Source organism: Harpia harpyja, chromosome 2 (assembly GCF_026419915.1).
Source record: "Harpia harpyja isolate bHarHar1 chromosome 2, bHarHar1 primary haplotype, whole genome shotgun sequence".
Lineage (NCBI taxonomy): Eukaryota > Metazoa > Chordata > Aves > Accipitriformes > Accipitridae > Harpia > Harpia harpyja.
In genome coordinates, this window is record NC_068941.1 from 69,616,065 (window position 1) to 69,636,242 (window position 20,178).

Consider the following 20,178-nt stretch of genomic DNA (forward strand, 5'->3'; position numbering starts at 1 on the left):
TGGCAACTTTGCAAGACCGAAAACCAGCTCATTCCAAGGAGTGACAGAGGTTGATTCTCCTGGTGTGACTGACAACTGCCAGAGCAGTCACTAACCTGCTTATTGCCTTGGGGATGCAACATGTTAGTAATAAATCACTTCTGGATGCTCATAAACTGTGCCATAATTCAGCCTTCAAGGCTCTGCCAGGTAAAAGATGTTCAAATAAAAGCAACCAAGTTAAAAAAAAGTGAGGGTTACACAGCCTCTCCAAGCAAGACACCCTCCCCTCAGCCCAGGACAGCAGAGTTACCTGCAGTGAGCAGAAACAGAATGCAGTGTCCTCAACTGAAATAAAAGCCAGAGGCAGAATTCATAAAGTCACTTAATTGATGGGAACAATAAATTTTTCAAGATGATTCCTCTAATTTTATGAAGAAATTTAACACAAAGAAAATACATTGCTGGGATTGCTATAGTTACAATGATAACCTTCAGTAAAATAGTTGAGACTGAGGAAGGCAGTACTGCAATTTGCAAACAATTTCAAACATGTCTATTACAAATCAGAATTATCTTATCATCCTGTAGCAAAGTCATTTATAAACTTTCACTGCAGTTAAATGAAACTGGGTGGAGAACAAATAAACTAAACAGGAATATGTCACAACTGCATAAACTAGCCAGGATTAGTTAGTTTTTTCCACAATAATGAATCCTAAAATTCTTTCTTCTAGAAGACTAGACAGAAATGTGATTCTTTCAGAGTGTACCTAATAAGACCTACTCTGCAGGTAGAATTCAAGGTGTCTGGACACAGATTTCATTTGGTACATTTTCTCTAATCAAAACCTGTAAATTTCAAAAAGAAGAGAAATATAGAAACTGTGTTGGTTTCATTCTGCTCTCATTCTGATGCTCATGAACTTTTCATTTGGCCGCTGATAAGAGGCATAACTTAATTTAGGACTAAAGAAACCAAATCAATTCATGATCTAAAAGAGATCTGAATATCCCCTACTCCAACTTCTGTAACAAGAAACAGAAATTCTTTCAGGAATAATAAAAATGTTATCAAATTTCTTTTGACTTCAATACTTTTCAAAGAAAACACCATTTTTCTTTATCAACTGTTCAAGCACTCAAGTCTATTTTCTCAAAGACATTTAGAAACCAGGAGGTCTTAAGCAGATCTTCAGCAGTCACAGCATTAGAATATGTAGTACTGTCATTTTAATTTTTTTAGAGTCCCCCAGTCTCTTTCAAGAAAGAAAATTAATAATTTAGCTGGTTTTTGTCCTTTAGGGATTATTTAACTCTTCTGGGAGAAATTAGGATACGGATAGGAAAATCTCTATTACACTTTAGAAAGTTCCTTGTACCCATGCTCCTATTGAAATCAACTGTAATGTTACTCATATTTTAAATAGGACTGGGGAGGGCTCTAGCTCGTAACTGTAAACCTACAGGTCAGAATGCTTTTTTTGATTGTGTGTCTGTATAGCATGTACAACATGGGGAATCTGACCTCAGCTAGCCTAAAAACCTACCAGAATATCAACAGCAAATATAGCAAGGTACTTCAAGGTAATTTTCTAATCAAGTCTGTTGTTTATGTATTGACTTTCTTCAAAATGCAAGATCTGAAAATGAGCAAAGAGGAACACAGGAAAATTTAGGTACTGGGAGGAAAGGATTTGCTTTAGCAAAGCTCCACTTCAGTACAATCTTCACAGATTTGGCTAGAAGCATGGAGGTAAAGACTCTAATGAAGCAAGGGACAAACAGGTTAAAACACAGACAGTCTTCTATTTCCCCAGAACTCTGAAGTGCAGTCCACCAGAGAACAATTTATCTTTTCGGGTCCCTGTATTTTTAGATAACCAGCTGATGCTACTCAACTAGAACACACTGAATTACCCTTACGATTTCCTGAAGTAGTACATCAGAATTCCCATTTTTGTGAATGCAATCCACTACCCTAGTTTTAATAGCTACCCTACCTTCAGGAAGGCATACTGTATTGCAGATCACCCAGAGTTATGTTTGCACAAATTTCAGATAAACCTATCATTTTTTTCATTGGAGACAAATTTAGAAGTCATGGAACAAAACTTTAAAGAAGATCAAGCAAAAATAAGTATTACTAACTCAAACAACATGGGTTCTCCAGAGCCAGTAGAGTATTCAGCTTCCTTTGAAGATAGCTAGTTAACTGAACACTGCTTCGCTCTGGAAAGCAGGAACTTTCCCCACTCCAATTGTGGAAAGCAGCTGCTGCAGCCAAGCAGACCTACTCCAATACAGAACTGGCTTCTCCTTTCCTGTTTTCGTGCTCCTTATCTTTGTAGCTGGACGCTGGGGCATCATGTTTTATCAACCTATCTCCTCCTTAAGTTTACTTGTTCAACATTTCTCTCAAAACCCTGAAACAACAAGCTCCTAGCTTACAGCTAAAACCAGGAAAAAGGACCTGTATGGATTAAAACATAACTGTGCAAATTTATGAATTGCATATTATGGGACTACTATGATAAGAGTTCCTGTTGAGATATATTGTGTTTGGCTTGTGAACTTTCTAAAATCTACATATGACAATTAAAAGACAGCTTCATGGTTGCTATCAGACTGTGGACACAATTCCTAACATTTCTTTGGACTCAGCTTCTTATGCTTCTCTTTAGCCCTTTCAGTTCTTATTTTTATGTTTTTCATTTCATTTCTTCATTGCTGTTTGCAGCAGAGTTGTCCTAAATCTAGCAAAGGCTTTCCCAGTGAACTCTGGAATCGAAACAAACAGTCAGAGAGGTCTTCAATCATTTCACCTCATCAAAATGTAGATATGAAAATAGTCAACAGAGCAGTTTAATGATAAGGGAATGTTTCACACTAGCCTCTGCTGGGCATGTAAAGAAAATTAGCAAAGTCCACATTTTTAATCCTAGAACCTAGTGCTAACACTTTGTCTACATTCAGATGCATAAGTTTTAAGTAATAATTCTGCTGTTTAACAAGGTGGGAAGAGGTGAGCTGTCTCCCCAAAATTGTAACCAGACCAAATAGCTCAGAAAACACCAGATGTGAAATAACCTGATGTTTTAAAGAAAGGTTCTAAATATTATATCTGACATTTTTCAGGAAACAAACAAAAAAGACCTAATATTTCTCTACCTAGGAAAGACCTAAACAATGACAGACTAAAGCAGCTGTACCCAGTTATCTATCTCAACACAATCACAGGAACAGCTCTCCAGCAGACACGAGTAGAAAATAGACAGTATGTCACGTTAATATTCAAATATTAATGGCAGTACTTTTTCTACACTGGACAATACCACAACTACATGAATGACTTACAGCATTACTACTCATTGCCATTAATGCTCTATCCTTTCCTAGAAAGCTGTTTTTCTTTTGAGGTAGTGAAGAGAATACTGTACAAAAACTTCATTCTACTACCTAAGAATGAGAAAACAGAACCAATTTGAGGAGAAAAAGGGTTAATTATTAACATTTTAATATCTAGTCTAGAAAAATACTAATATAGTTTTAATTACTGATTCAAAGTCATTCCAATAACTGATATCAAAGTAAGGTGGTTTTCAGACACTATTACCCTTCTTTCCAGAATTCTGAAGTAGAACAAAATTAAGACAGAAAAGGATAAAAAAGTCAATGAGCTCATAACATTGGAACAGCATCTTAAACAGTGCCTGTGCATAATAAAAATCGAATATGATGTATATGGAAAACATTTTTCTACTAGGACAAATTTTGTTGATAGCTTCAAAATATTCTTTTCCAACTGTTGTGATGCTAAAAGACAAATAAGGTGAAAAAAAAAAAATCTACCTACAAATAAAACAAAACCAGTCTTCTACCTTCAAAACATTAATTAGATTTTCGATACCTAATGGAAGTAAATTCGTAAGTTTCCACTATTAGCTCACTCCCGAAAGGTATTAGCAACCTGTGCATTTGCATTTTAGCTATTTCCAAAGATTTTGAAAAAACAACCAAAATCACAGAAACACTGACTCTGTAAGCTTTTTACATTGTTTATTGCTCTTTATTCAAAAAGAGTAACAAAATAAAACCCAGTTGTGATTCAACTGCTCTGATCATAATTGTTTTCTTACAGACCTATTACCTACAGTGATAAATGTGTGTGCATCTTGAAAATCAAACGCTCACATGTACCTCAGTGGCTTTAGAAAACATGTTAATTCCCTAACTGTGTATTTATTACTATTTCACAACTATCACCATTTATCAATATTTCTCTATGAAAAGGATTCATATGTCTTTATTGAAGAGTTGTATTTCAAGAAAGGATTTTAAAGAGGATCTACTGGTTTTGGCTGGGATAGAGTTAATTTTCTTCACAGTATCTGGTATGGTGCTGTGTTTTGGATTTGTGACCAAAACAGTGTTGATAACACACCAATGTTTTAAGTATTGCTGAAAAGTGCATACATAGCTTCGAGGCCTTTTCTGTTTCTCACGCTTCCCCACCAGCAAGAAGGCTGGGGCTGCACAATAAGTTGGGAGAGGACAGAGCTAGGACAGCTGACCCCAACTGAGCAAAGGGATATTCCAGGCCATATGACATCATGCTCTGAATGAAAAAGATGGGAGAAAGGAGGAGGAAGGGGGGACGTTCAGAGTTGTGGTGTTTATCTGCCCAAGTAACCATTACACGTGATGGAGCCCTGCTTTCCTGGAGATGGCTGAACACCTGCCTGCTGATGGGAAATTGTGAATGAATTCCTTGTTTTGCTTTGCTGGCATGCGTACCTGTTGCTTTACCTGCTAAACTGTCTTTACCTGTCTTTATCACAAGTTTTCTCACTTTTGCCCTTCTGATTCTCTCCCCCATTCTGCTGGGGGCAAGTGAGCAAATGGCTGAGCTGCCTACCAGGGTTAACCCACCCCAGAGGATATGGGTGCATAATACCCTTTGAAATAGGGCTATGAAATTCTGAAACTAGTAAAGAAAGGACTTCTCCTACTCATTCCTAAACTATTAGAAAAACAGTTGCTTTCACATAGAGCTAAAAACATTGGTTACCGTAAGTATTGTATACACTTTTATAAAATAATAACCAATGAAACTGGTTTAGACAAACATACACATAGATACACCTCTGTGGTTTTCCCATAAGGAAACTGATAAGACTGATTATTTTCAGGCAGTAAATTGTGGCATTACATTTCACACCACAGAAGAAAAATTGTTTAATACAATCTTTGTCCCCAAATGTTAAAGACTGAAATCCAGGACAGCAAGATAAGACTTACTGCAATAAGCAACAATGTGATTGAAAAAGTAACACAATTTATTGAATAACTTGTAAAAGAACACTGCAATATATTTCTAGGCACAGCTGAGTTAAACACAATTTTATCCTTACCTCAGATATTTTCGTTAGATCATATTCTTGAAGCCTTTTTTTTTTTTTTTACACTTTTATGTGGATTTTTTTTATTTATTTCAAATGGCATATATTGGACAAAAAATAAAACCAACAAAGCAAAAATATTTTTTCTCCTGACACTAAAAATCCTCATTTAACCTTTTATAGTCCAGTTTCTCTTATTCTCCTTCAATATGCCTTAAGCTTCTTAGCTCTATACTTTTCATCTTCCTTTCACATTCCTAAGTATTAAATATATCTCTTCCTTCTGAAGACCTCACTGTCTCTGCAGCCTGTTGTCTTTCATTGTGAAACTGCCTATGTCTCTTAAAAACAATATTTTTGTAACCCTAAGTGAAATGACCTATAGCTACACTTCTTCCCAACAAAATCAAATTCTCCTCGACATATTTGACATTGTCTCTATTCTACAATATTCACTTACCTGCCACTATATCCTACTTCTTTCATGCAGAATTACTTGAGCATTTTTTCTATGTATGTAAAACGTCACATATACAACACCATTATTAACTTCAATGCAATTACAAATTTGTGTTTTTCCTAAGGTATAAAACCTAGAAATTGTACAGTAACATTATACAGAGTAAATCTCAAATAGTCTAATCAAAGATCTGATATGGACAGTAACATTGATAACAACCAACCTGTGCTTTCCTCATGTAAGCTAACGGTTCTTTCATGTGCTCAGGTGGTGCTGCAGGATGACAGGGCGAAGGAAACCTTAAAGAAAGTATAGTACATTTTAAATGTTCAGATTTTTATTTTGTTTAATTAATCCTGTATTTGTAAACCTAAACATAACTTCTTTCATGAGACCACTAGTAAAACCACTGTGTATGTTGATCAAAACTAAAAATAAATATTTTTAGAAGTATTTCTTCCTCATTCTCTCCTATGGACACAAACAATATAAAGATATGTAAGTATTAATTACATAATTACATTAATTACACATATTTGTAAAATAAAATCAAATAATTCTATGAACAAATCAGGTATTTTAAAAGTGGATCCTCTTCACTTCATGTCATCTTTATGACCCCCTGGAATGTTTACTATCCAGGATATTATATTTTTTCAAGAGACAATATATTTTTTGGAGGATTTCCTTTTAAAAATCGATAGTGAACATGTACATGTCCAAAGCAATTAGAATTTTGTGGTGTTGACATAAACAAAGTTGAATATCCATTCATAAACTGCATTATGCCAAAATATAAAAGCTGGAACAAAAATAAAACCAAAACAAAACACAACACTAATTTATCTTCCAGTAATGCAGATTATTTCCAATGAGTTATTGCCAAACATTTTATCCAGCTTAATTTTAACTGTCTCAAATGTCTTTCGGGAAACAAAATTTACACAAAGCTCCTCTTGTAGTTAGCCTGAATTTTTATTTGTTTAAATGTATTCAATCAGTTCCTATCATATGATTTTGGGAAACCCTCCCCAAATTTCTTCCCATTTTTAACTGGTAAGGTCATTCTTTTACTTGCCACTGATTTGTTCTGGACAGCTCCGTGCCTATGCATAAAATGGAATGAATACTAACAGATTTCAGCAATGCTGTTTCTTGGCTTTACCACGATGCTCATGAAATCATGGTATTCTTAGTTAATTTCAATCTTCCAGGGCTAATGTCGTTATTGTTTGCAGCTTATTTCCGTGAACTCGGAAGAAAGCATCTGCATTAGTCCAAAAGGTAAATATTTTTCTCTTGAAAGATATGATGAAGATGAATCCTTACTAACAGATACATTTACAAGTATTTTGCTGAATCGAGTCCCTCGTACTACTAAGACACATTGTTCAAAACTGGTAACTCTAATAAGCTTATTTAAATTAGCACAAACAGATTTGCATTCACAATTCTTATTAGGTAGTTGCATTTAGGGCTATATCTGTTATCAAATTCACCTTTCCACTTCTCCAGAACGTAAAGGCAACTTACGCTTCCCAGGAGTTGAATATGTTATATGCTGAACAATAATAAAACGGGAATTTCATTAATTTCAGTGTGTTTATGACCATATCCCAAGCATGATGAGCACTGATCTGGTAAATCTAGAGATCTAATACCTTAAAGATTTTTTAAATAATTAATACAACAAATATGTGCAATGCTGACACAAATATCTGAAAATTATCAAATTTCATTTACAATAACTACCTGAACTACACAAAAAATTATATTATGACTGTTGGTACCTTTGGAATTAAAACAACAAAGAAATTATTAAAGTAACTACAAAATGTGGTGATATTTGTTTCACTCATTCTTTAAAATGTACTTGAGTCCAGTATTCTCACTAGGATGAAAAAGAAATAATGGCACTTTAAAAACAGAAATGAAGCAGGCACCCTTGGTATGACAGATCTTGCAGATAATAATAACACATCATACACCTATATATACAAAGGAAACAAAAGTAAATCATGCGAGTAGAACTTATTAAATAAAAATACTAAATAAACTCACACATTGAGTTCACTATAAACAGCATTCTGAAGCTTCTTTTCCCAACCTGTTAAAATAGAAAAATATCCAGAAGACAACTTTAGGAATTAATGCTAACGGAACATGAATGAGATGTTGCTTTAGAGTCACTGGTGTTTTCTGTCCTATCTCAATTCATGTCTACCTACCAGACAGACAGGAAGACATGAAGAAACCTTAACTTAATTAAGATAGGAAAACCTCCAAGTTGAAGTCTGTATAAAGGTTGAATACCCTTTATTTCCATCTACTGTTCAAATGATTACAATAGAGTTTTTGTTAAATAATTATATGCTATATTTTTCAAAGCCAACATATTATTAAAACAGCTATAAATATTAATAGACACAGTGTTCCTGGTGATAATAACTCTTATATCACTTATCATCAAATCTTCACATGATAGAGTTACATAGGTTACAACTTCCAATGGAAATTGGAAAATAACTAAGGGTAAAATTTTCAAGAGTACCTCCATGACTGTTAATTCCCATTTTCAGAAATGACTGAACACCTGTATCATTCAGAACTTTAAAAAAAATTACCAGTATCTTATAAAATGATAAAATCACTTCTTTGCATAGTTTGTTTTTCAAAATGCTGCTGGAACCCAAGAACTTTTTCCCTTTTAATTTTCTCTCTCATTTAATAATCTGGAATCACTGAATGTCTGCTTCTGGCTACTGCCAGCAACAAGATACCAAGTTGCACAAACTACTATTTTCATCATGTGTGTCACATACGTTCTTACATAGATCTATACTATTCACAAATGTATCAATGAAGTATTACACACCTGACGTCTTCAGAAAATCCTTAATATCTTCTTTTAGTGATTCCAGTTTAATTTCTGGTTTGTATAGGCTAACCTAATATGAAAAATAAATAAATCAATAAATAAATAAGCATCAAGCAAGCACTAAAACCAAAGTAAATTGCATATTTTAAGTTATGAAATAAGAAACAGACATGCTTAAGGTTACACACAAAGCAAACTGCTTCCTACTAACTTGAAAATGGTAACTGCAGCCAAAAAAATGAGCCAACTTATTCCTCACTCGATGCCTTTGCTTTTACATCACTGCTAAAAGCTGTATGTGGGGAAGAAGAGAGAAGAAGGGAGAGGGAGTACCCAGTGACATATATGCTTAATATTCTGAGCAAGTACCCCACATACTTAGCACAAATGCTAGACTCTACACATTAAAGGATTTGTCATAAGGTACACAAGCAAATAACTAGAAGCCACTCACTGTATTATACATGAAAGAATCAAACTGAAAATGTTCCGTAACTTCTCACTTAACCTCCCACAGTTCACCTCTTTCAGATAAGAAATTCCATCTTCAAACTTCAGATAAAAACTGCGGACCAAACATTCCCCACTGCAGCTGTGACTACCAGGTATATACAGCCTCTTGTAATGAAATGCACTCAACACAGACAATTAGGCACCAACCAGCTGTACAACCGTACCATGACGCTACCACACAGAAGTTGCTGCAGATTTTTCAGCAACAGCAGGAGCAGCTGCTATAGCATCTCCTTCTTCTTCTACAGCTAGACCAAGAGGAAAAAATAAATAGACCACAAAGGTCCAAAAGGGCAACAATCAGAAACTCAGGAGTTTCTATGAAGTGACTTCTAAAACATATTTTCCTAAACATGGAGTGTGGCCATAGCTGATTTAACACCAGAGGATAAAGCTAGAGGTTTAGGAAAGAATAGCAACCCTGGCTACTAACTTGAAAATAACACTGGAAGATCTATGTGCAACTTACTCCAGTGCCATGACAGCTCAAGGCATATGCTAGAAGCATATGGCCACATCATCTACCTAGAAATGTTAGATATCTCTTACCAAAAGCCACTCAGCAATATGCTGTAGGCATATCACATGCTGATTCTATTGCAGTAAGTTATGCTGCTATTAAAAATAAACTTTCACCAGCTTGCACAGTTTGCCAGCCCTAACAGCGCTGTTGACAGCATGACATGCTTTAGGTCCATCACACACAACCGGCAAACTCCACAAACCTATCATTTTCCTTACAGTTTATACACGGAAAAGGGTATTTGCTGTGCTGCACAGCTTGCTGGAAAAGTTGGTCTAGATGAATTCACAATGCAGAATTTTAAGGAAATCTTTCCATTTTCCCTAGTTGAAAGGAGGAATGGCCAATAATGCAGAGACTGATAGCATCAGCATTTCTGTTCTTATTTTAAGTCACTTTGCCATTACAGGTAAGGAACACTTTTATATTTGGTTTATCGACCACAATAGCAAAGAGACTGTAAGCATGCTTTCTGAGAAAGAAAGGTGAACATAAGCACAAACCATAAGATGTGGTGAGTTGCATAACTCTCACATCAAATGACAAACACGTATTCCATTCAGCGCAATGGTAAAAGCTGGCAAAGGATCATCGCTAAAGGCAGGGAAACGAAAAAAGGTTTCATGGGAGTTCTTGGGCAGCTCACAAAATACCCTTTTAAGCAACAGCCTCAAGGAGTATTTTATGACGGATTCCTTCTGAACCTACTTTGATGGAAAGTTTTGGACTGAGGTATGTCAGGCTGAGTTTAATTTTTTTCTGCTGCAAGGCAGTGGTTTTGTACCTCTCCCGTATGAATTTTAAATAAAGTAACACGCGTCAAACTGGGAAGATTGTGCCTTACTGTTCCTCGGAAATTTTTGCACGCACTTTTGTAAATGTTCAACTTTGTCTTCTGGGTTAAATATGACCAATTTTAATCCTAAGGTCCATGGGCTGTTTACCTGTGAGGCCTGGTACACATGCTTCAAAGTCCTTTCTAGATATGCAAAAAACTCCTCACAAATACAACTCATTGACATATGATGAATCACCAAGAAAAAAAAAAAGCTTTACAATCTACTAAAAAGTGGGTTCATTGTCTTGACACTGTAAACAGTGCAAGAAGTGACAAAAGTACAATCAGGAGAACAGGATTTTAATTCTCTGCTGTTCATACATCTGTAAAATTATGGCTCATTAAGGAAGGTCTGATACTCATATTGATGACCCTTTTTTTTCGTGGATTCCTGGAAATTCTGGAAATTGATACAGTGTGTTGCATTAAAGGGGATAAAGGAGTTCAGTCCACACAGATGACTTCTTATTTTCCCTGTCAGGCCAAAAGACACGACAGAGGACTTTCTTGTAAACTGCTGTTCCCAAGAGAGCCTGTTCCCCAGCTACAGAACAAAGAAACAGTGACACTTTGGTATGCAGCAGGGTGGCAGTCGAAAAGTAAGCAAGATAGGACTTTGGGGGAAAACTTTCTCCAAGGATTATGTTAGTGCATCAATCTCCACCAGTTACCTTCACCTCTTCACACCCATTTATTCAGTCAAGTTCTATTTCACCATTCCTAGCCCTGCTGCAGCAAATAGAATCAGACTCATTTAGGTTGGAAAAGACCTTTAAGATCATCGAGTCCAACCATCAACCCAACACCACCATGGCCATTAAACCATGTCCTGAAGTGCCTTGTCTATGCATTTTTTGAATACCTGCAGGGATGGTGACACCACCACTTCCCTGGGCAGCCTGTTCCAATGCCTGACAACCCTTTCAGTAAAGAAATTTTTCCTCATATCCAATCTAAACCTCCCCTGGTGCAACTTGAGGCCATTTCCTATATATATATATTCGTATATATCCTAAATATTCCTATGCTAATCTTTAATTTATCAAAACTTTTACTTTTAGCCTCTTCCCTGTGTTCTTTTCCTTCTCTGGACTGCAAAATGCCCTACTGAGACAAATATTCATATAAGAAACATGAAAATTCCCCCCCAAATTATGGGGACACTTCTGTCTCCACTCTTGCCATTTCAGGATGCAATTGCCAAAGCCTCCTCCCATTTCCACTTTTACTTTTGTTTACTTCTGGATTATGACTGATACATTCCTACACTGCTAAGCAGAGGTACAGAGCCACAGAAACTGTTACTGTTACAGACTCATTGCATACTGGATTGCTGATCAGTTTTCAAATCAGAAATTAGACACCTGAAAGGTGAGAATCTGGCAGATGGTCCAGCTAGCGGCTGCAGCCAGTCCTAACACAGAAGAACATACTCTAGCTCTGTGTAACATAACCAAAGAAGAAAATACTTATTTTGGTAGGTGAAAAGCTATGCCTTCAGAATTGCTTTGCCGTAACTTAACAGAATGGTACCTCTTTGGATTTATATGGGTGTTTATTGGAACTAAATTGAGGAGTCAAGGAGACTTAGCAGAGCTAATGTTCCAAAATTACTAGACCAGGTCTCCCACATGCTTTCATCTTCCCTTTGGACTAACTAATCTAACTTATTTCTGTATTGTACTATGTTGCAAAATACATTTAAGTGGTTATATTTTAGGTAGGATTTGTTTGTTGTAAACTTCTTGGTAGAACATACTGCCTAAGCCTCATTTGCATTTTCATCCCCTATGAGTTTTTGGTAGGATGAAAAATAAGTTGCCAAATTTTATTTATATAAAAAGCATTACTATGATTTACACTGTTAAAAATACCTGGCTAAGGTTTATTGGGAAAAAAACACCTTGATGAGATTTGTACTAATGAACTGAATTCATTTCCTGCATGATCAAAAGGCAGCATACACCCAGGTAGAGCTACGGACTCCAATTTCAATACACACACCTTGATGAAAGAGTATCTTTCAAAAAAAAAAAAATCTGGTACTATAAGGAGGCTATCACAAACAGGTTAAAGGAGAATGAGCAATATAGGGGAACAACCTGTGAAGGCAAAGAGTGACAGCCAGACCAGGGAAGAAATCGCACTATTCAGAGGCTCAGTCAGGCCAACACAGAGTTCTGAAAGGAGACAGGGATGAATGTAACATATTTCAGCATGCAATAACAAATGATTTTTAATAAAAGTTAATGCCTACCAGTTTCTTTTCGCATATAACTGGCACTGTGCATATTCTTATGGATAGGGCACCAGGGTTCAGGCATTGGGTGTCCATGTTCATCTACAGTCTTGGTCAGCTTCTTGCAAATCAAGAAGCAACTGGATGTTAGACATTCCTTCATAAAACAAGCTATCATTACAGCATTTCTTGGCACCCTCTTGTCCTTCAGCTGTACAGAAGAGAAAGGATAGTTCTGGGACTTTCAAAATTTTGCCAAACCTTCTGAAAGGTGGCTAAGCTACTACTAGCAATCCATTCTGTACATCTTCTTTGCCTTTGATTTTGGCAAGGTATCCTGCTGGAATCTGGGCGGTCACCATCATAAGCGATACTCTAAATGTATTGCGCTTTCTGTACTTGGATGCCAAGACGGAGGAAAATCCAGACACTCAACACTGATCTGGCTGAAAGCAAGCAAAAGGATAGCACAGTCCTAGCTGGAAAAAGTTGGTGGTCATAGTAAATTGATTTGCAGAGCAACTGAACACAGAGACAAATCTATTTGCAAATTTGCATCTAAATTTGGAAATGGCATTCAATCATCATGACTAGAGCAGCATTGATCATGCAAGAGGACAGATGAGCCATCAAGGCACAGAACTCAAAAGTACAGGAAAATAGCTAGAGGACCAGCAATGTACTACAAAGAGGAGGCTTGACAGAACAAAGTGTTCCAGCGTAACTCCTGTGTTAAACTATTTCTTCTCTCAACAAGAATAAACACTGCAGAGGAGTGATCCAACTATACTGAAATGTGGAACGGCATCAGGTGAACACATATTTTTATCCTGCTGCAAACAGTTCTGCAAATAACTTTATATAATCTAAATATTTTTACAGGCTATCCACCATAATTTCTCTTCAAAGTCTTTTTGTTTTAGATAAGTACGTACACTCTCAGAGCATTTATTACTGTTCATTATGATTTTGCACAAGTGCACAATGTTTTCAGCTTTTATTGCTATTATTTCCCAAATCATGATAAAGCACACAACCCCAAATATAGTCCAAGTTTAGCAGAAGTAAATTCAATGAAAGCTAGTAAATATTCACCTTTTCTCACATAATCCAGTCTGCCATAACTAGATTTTATCAGGATCAACCCAACTTCTTAAAAACCACTTCAAGTATGACCACAACAATTTCAACATAAACAGTCTCTAAACACTTAAAATCCTACAAATTTAAGGGAGTGATTTTGGTTTTGGTTTATACATTTCTGTAACAGAAAGAGGAAACATTCTGAGCATAACTAAATAAATTTCAGTAAGTGTAAAACCCTGACTACACTGTCAATTTTTCCACCCTTCTACATTTCTACAGTAATTACACTAAGGGAAAAAGTATTTTGAACTTTCTTATACAAGTAAAGATAACCTAGCAGTTGAAACAGAGAGCTTCAATTAGCCTCATGCAGGAATAAACAGCTTCAAACGTTATGTTCTCCTGCAAGATATGCAGGATACATTTTTAATAATATAATTGTGACATTTTAATACATTTTCTAGGTTTTATTTGAATATAAAATTAGTGCTGCAAATAAAATACACACACACAAGGTAAAACATTTTAGTAATCTACATGACTAAAAAAAATATCTGCGAATCAAGCTTGCACTGCTTCTAAACTCCATAATCTGTTCAACATACACAAAACTGCATTCAATTTAAAATTCACTGTACCGCAAATGTTACTGCTGAACCATTTAAACCAAAGTACAAGCTCTATCAGGAGAGGACAGTAAGCCCTTTGTTAAATACAGTGCACGAAAACGTATCATTAATTATCTATGATGACTCATGAGCCTATGTTTATTTTCTAAGTTTTATTAAATAAATGCTACATTTCACAGAAACATTCTCCTCCTTAATTTGATCTTTTACTTAAGTAGGGATCAGTATCAATTTCTTCTTTTAATTGTTGGGAGAAAAATGTCATGAAAATAATATCCTTGGATATCTTGCAAACCATTCACTCCACATAAATTATTCTAAGGTGTTTACCTGTACTCCCTTTAGAAGCACACAGTTGGGCAATACCCCAGCTGCAATGTTCCTAGCGCTCCCAAAGCAAGCTCCTCTCCTTTTTTGCCCCATTTGAAGTCTTGTGAAGACCCTTACCTCTCACTTTGATTAATATTTTCTTTAAACCTTTCTGGCACTAGTCACAGGCCTGCTCAAAGAGTGACGGCAGAGTCCTCTCCTCTGGACAATCACTCTGATCATGACATATCCTAGCACGTCGCCTCTCCACATCTTGTTCATACCGTCAGGTACCTCCTAAAATGTTTTCTCACTCCCAAACTTAATACTTATTTGTCAGACAGGGGTGGGAGGGGGTGTCAGAGCTGATTCTTACACTCAAGTTACCACTTTTAGCCTACTTTGACAGCCATTACCCTGTTTATCTCCAAGTTCTCCTTCAAGTTGTCCCACTACAGACATACCTACAAGAAACAGATCTGAGAACGTCTACACAGAAAATGCCTGGAGGGATTCCTTGTATTGTGAGTCTTTCTTGTTCAATTTAAAACATAATCTAGAACTTCTATCTTTCATCTTATTTTCACCTCCTGTTTTAGAAAAGCTCTTTAGGAATAAATTAATGAGGCTTTTGTTTGCTGGTTTGAGGGGTTTTTTTAACTTTACTTGTTATTTACCACTGGCCACTACAGGTTCCAGCCAACTCAGAATCAGACTGATTTCTGTTAGAGGTCTGCGGAGGACAAAAAGTAAGACTGGTTAATCTTAACTGATTAATAAAGCCTGGCTTCCTTCAAACATGAAGAAAAACAAAGTTTCTGAATTGTCTGCAAATGAAAATTTGTTAAAAAGGTAGCACTTTTTTCATGTCTCTGAACTGTTCCATTTTTACTGTCAGTTCACTGACAAAGATTTTCCCTAAAACAAAATTTTTGCAAGATTTCACAAAAGAAATTGTTTTCAAGCTGCATTTTGTGATTGAAGATGTCCGTGTCTCAGTTTTTCTAACCACCTCTAATTTTTACCTTAAAAACATTTTATTCAGACAGGGAAGAGAAAAATTAAGACAAAAGCAAACAAATTTGGTTACAAACTCACACAATTAAAGTTGTGCCTGAGAAACTGAGATCAGATTTCTCCTCCGATACCCTAGTAACCCCAGCAACAATTCTACCTGTTGAAAAGCTACTATCGAGTATTTTGGCTCTTTATAACTGTTATTCTTTCCTTTCAAACACAGTACAAAATATGCTCAGAAGAAGGTCCAAAGCAAATGACAGGCATATTTACACTCTTTTCTGCTTTAATCTCTTTGTATTAACTGCAAGCACAATACCAATATACCAAAACTCAACCTACAAAATCAACCTAACATTTATTTTCCAAATTGCCACTAACAAGCATATGACCCTACATCTACTTCAGTCCTCGGGACAAAAATGTGATTATCTTGGTATCCCCAGAGTTAAATCTGTGACAGCAAATCGTTTGATGCCCATGCCAAACTTATTTCAAAGAGATTGTGTATCACAGTCCTTGACACTAGTTCAGGCTGTCAGTGACAGCTAAGCATAGCACTGGTGTGATCAGTTCATAACCACAGGGCTACTCTATCACCTCTCACAAATAATGTCGCGATATTGTGCTTTCCCTAAAATTCTATTAACTCATGAAAGAAACTGTTCGTTTTGAGCTCTCCTTCCTGGACATTAAAGAAGGGATAAAATTACAAAACAGAGTTTTTGTTAATAGTTAAAATACTGTTTGTGAGACTACATGACCTCTCAAAAATTTCAGGCAATATTATAATGAACCTTATGATCCATTCTGACTTTCATGTTTTCAGAGATAGTAAATACTTTTGAGGAATGAGTAGCAGCAACATAATTTTCTACACTGACAGACAAAGAGGAATCTTCGTAAAGGTAAAATATAACTGTAGTATAAATATCCAAAACAATAAGTAAGTTTTATCCTGATGCACTGCCTCAAAAAAAATTCTCAAAATATAGTATGCATCCCCCAAAATAGTTTAAAATCGCCTAAAAAGGGACCACCTGTAGATCAATACTGCAACCGGTGCAGACAAAGCATTGTTCAGAAACTGAATGCTAACCAGCAGACAAAAAAACCCCATCACATCCTATCAATAAACTGGAGTTCAGGTGTGATGCACAGCAATAGCAAATATTTCATATTTGATAAGGCAACTTCAGAAATACCCCACGTAATGGGAGGGAAATCAAGCTTTAATTTAATACAGAGAGTAGCAAAATCCAGATACCTTCAGAATTCTGTACAGCTGCTGAGGGATAGAGAAAAATAAGGAACTCACTGATAGGGCCTTTGCAACTGCATAGTATAGCAATAATATGACTATACAAGCACTATAAATAAAACAAGTCTACACTGTACATGAAAGAACATAAATGCATGCAAGGTCAATTAAAAAAAATTCAGGATCAAGGAGAACATACAGATTCCTGACAAAGAGGGTGAACATTTGGCCCTATTAATTTAAACTACAGGTTCCAAAGATGACTCTCTACATTGAGAAATCCTCTAGCTGATGTATCTAAAAACTTTCGTCTTTCAGATCACTACACTGAACTACAGCTCTGATTTAATCTTCTACTACAAACTCTCCAAACACCCACTCTAACAATCAACTTGCATATTCATTGCCCCGTTATTTTCTTTCCCCTTAGCACTTCATATGACTAGAATAATCTTCTGATCTACATATACACGTTTTTTTTCTGCTCCAAGAAATTTGTAAAACAGTGTTCTGCAAAGCTATCATGACAGATTTGGCTGTGGTCATTACACTGTGGTTTATTTATTTTATAGGTTACCTTTATGCTTTGATTCTGCAGAGTTTCTGGTAGTATTGAGTAAATTGATATGCTATATAGTCAGGGAGGGATTTAGGCATTTAACTACCCTTTCAGATATCAAACACCACCATGGAAGGGCACTGCTAAGGTCCTCAGAGTGTCCACCTGTACCAGAATGGCTGTACAGAATAGCAATCCACCAGCAGCATTTAAACACCCCACCAAGTCCTGACAACACCAAGCTTCCTCGTGTTTCAAAACAAGCATGCAAAGTATCAAATGACTGTGAAATCAGGCCTATGGGAGATAGAGACAAAAGAATGAATGCAAAGGTGAGTACATACAGGTTTTATTACAATCAGTAACGGAGTTGTTAAAAGAGAGTCCTGTTCACTGCCTTTATCGAGGACAAGGTCTTAAACTTGACTCTCCGCAACTCGTGTCAGGCTATCTATTTGGGATGCTGAACTCTGCAGGACACCTAGCAGAACCCAACGTCTATACTCTCTTATAATTCCAGCCCCCTTCAAGTTGTGCACGTTTGCTTATTCATGTATTTAGAGAGCAGTCAGTCCACAGGAGCAAAGCAGACAGACATTTAAAAAGGCATTTAGAGACCAAATCAGCAAATTTTAAAACAAAACAAAAAAACAGAAAAGGCACGCAGTAATGTCACCTACTAAGGAAAGCTTTAGGCACATTCAGAGAACAAAGTCATGCTTTATTTAAAAACTCAACAAAACTAAGGCCAATAATGGACATTCTATCCTAAAAAAGATCAGCACAATTTTAAGCACTGTTTGCAAAAAAAATAAATAAACCCCAAGATTTTATAAAGCCCAACCCAAAATATTTCAGTAATGCACAATAATCATTATAGCACCACTACTATGTCATTATGGTCATGAAAATTGACACAATTGTAATCTGAAACACCCTAAATGAAGTTCAGCTGAAATACGAAAATCTGGTTTCAAGTCTAGATAAGCTACTAAACAGAAAAAAGCAACTGTTTTCCTGGCTACAAAAAGGTACTTTCATGTGAGGTTTTCATTTATTTTCACTTCCTTTCACCAAATCCTCATTTTGTCAGAGGGACTCTGGAGGAGGAAGGGGGGGCGGGGGGTGTATTTAAAGCTTTCCAAATTACAGGTTAAAAGACAAAGTGATTCATAGAATCATAGAATCATTTCGGTTGGAAAAGACCTTCAAGATCATCAAGTCCAACCATTCATTTTAGGAACTATTTGAAGCAGTGAGATTTCAAAAGTATAGTCTTCATATTCACTGCGAAATCCTTCAGTCCCAAGGAGAGAAACTATAAATACAACCAGACCGCTCTCCAGCCCCGTCGAGGAGGGAGGGAAGGCGGGAAGGCCTCGGGCCCCCGGCGGAGGCCGCACGGGCCGAGCCGGCGGCGACAGCCGGGAACAAAGCCGACGGCCGGGGAGGGAGAGCGGGAAAGGGAGTCGGGGCCTGGGGGCACAGCGCCAGGTCGGGGCTCACCCGGGCCTGTCGCTCCAGCTGGGAGTGGAGGCTGGAGCCCTTCAGCCGCTGCACGATCCGCGCTATGGTGAGGGAGAGCCCGCTGTCCGGGTCCAGCATCGCGGCGCGACGCCCCTGCCCGCGGGCGGGCTGCTGCACCGGACCTCTTTCGCCGCCGCACCCCGCCTCGCTAACCGGCGTTACCAGGCAACTGCGGGAGCGGTCCCACGCGGCGGCGGTGGCCGGGTGGAAAGCGACGCCTCACGGAAGGGTTCCGCACCGCCGGTAGTGACTTGAGCGGGACAGCGTGCCCCCCGCTGCCCCGTGTGGCGCAGGCCCCCCGCGGCCCCCTCGCCGCTCAGCTCGGGAGGCCCCACGTTGTCCCCAGAGCTGGGGAGACCGCCCCGGTGGTGCCGTCAGCAGCCGCCTTACCCCGGGCACCTGGCAGGCTTCCTCCCGCCCGCGGGCCACGCGCGCCTTGGGCTGAATAACGGTTGCCTAAAGCTCTGGTGAAAACCTCACGTGCTGCTTCGGTTTCCTAAATAAACGTTTATAGTGTGTCATTGCTAGAAGGGAAGGGGGAAGGAAGCGTAAGGAAAGCCTACGCGCGGGCCTTGGGCTTTGGCCACACGGCCTGAGTGCAGCACCTGGCCGCACGTGCCGGTGTTGGAGACATCGGAAGGTGCCCGGCCTGCTGGCTCTGCCTGTTGCCTCTGCGGGGCTTGCGGGGAAAAGTGTCCTCGTCCCCGCAGTCCGCATGACTGCTTCAGCCGTACGTGCGTGTCTGACCGCTCGCCTGGCAGAGGTGGTTCGGGACAACAGCCTGCAAAGGCATCTGTAGCTGCTGTCACTCGCTCATCGCCACCTGCCAGGCCAGGTGGACTGTAAACGGCTATGAGCGTTCCAGGTCTGTCTCAATAACGAGTTAAATAATATCTTACATCATCATTACTTACAGCTTAATTAACCTGTCTGGCTTTGCCTTGGAAAGGACTAAGCT

At 37.9% G+C, this 20,178-nt stretch overlaps 1 protein-coding gene across 1 annotated transcript in view; it reads right to left on the reverse strand.

The window, feature by feature from the left end:
* Positions 1-19,369, reverse strand: part of TBC1D19 (TBC1 domain family member 19) — a 52,623-nt gene extending 33,254 nt beyond the window's left edge. Inside the window, exons 1-4 of the mRNA XM_052780297.1 lie at positions 19,200-19,369; positions 8,717-8,789; positions 7,903-7,948; positions 6,065-6,140 (exon numbers count right to left, since the gene is read on the reverse strand). Of these exons, the coding sequence (XP_052636257.1) occupies positions 6,065-6,140; positions 7,903-7,948; positions 8,717-8,789; positions 19,200-19,298 (294 nt within the window). The 5' untranslated portion in view covers positions 19,299-19,369. The remainder of the gene's footprint in view (positions 1-6,064; positions 6,141-7,902; positions 7,949-8,716; positions 8,790-19,199) is intronic.
* Between the last annotated feature and the right edge of the window lie 809 nt (positions 19,370-20,178).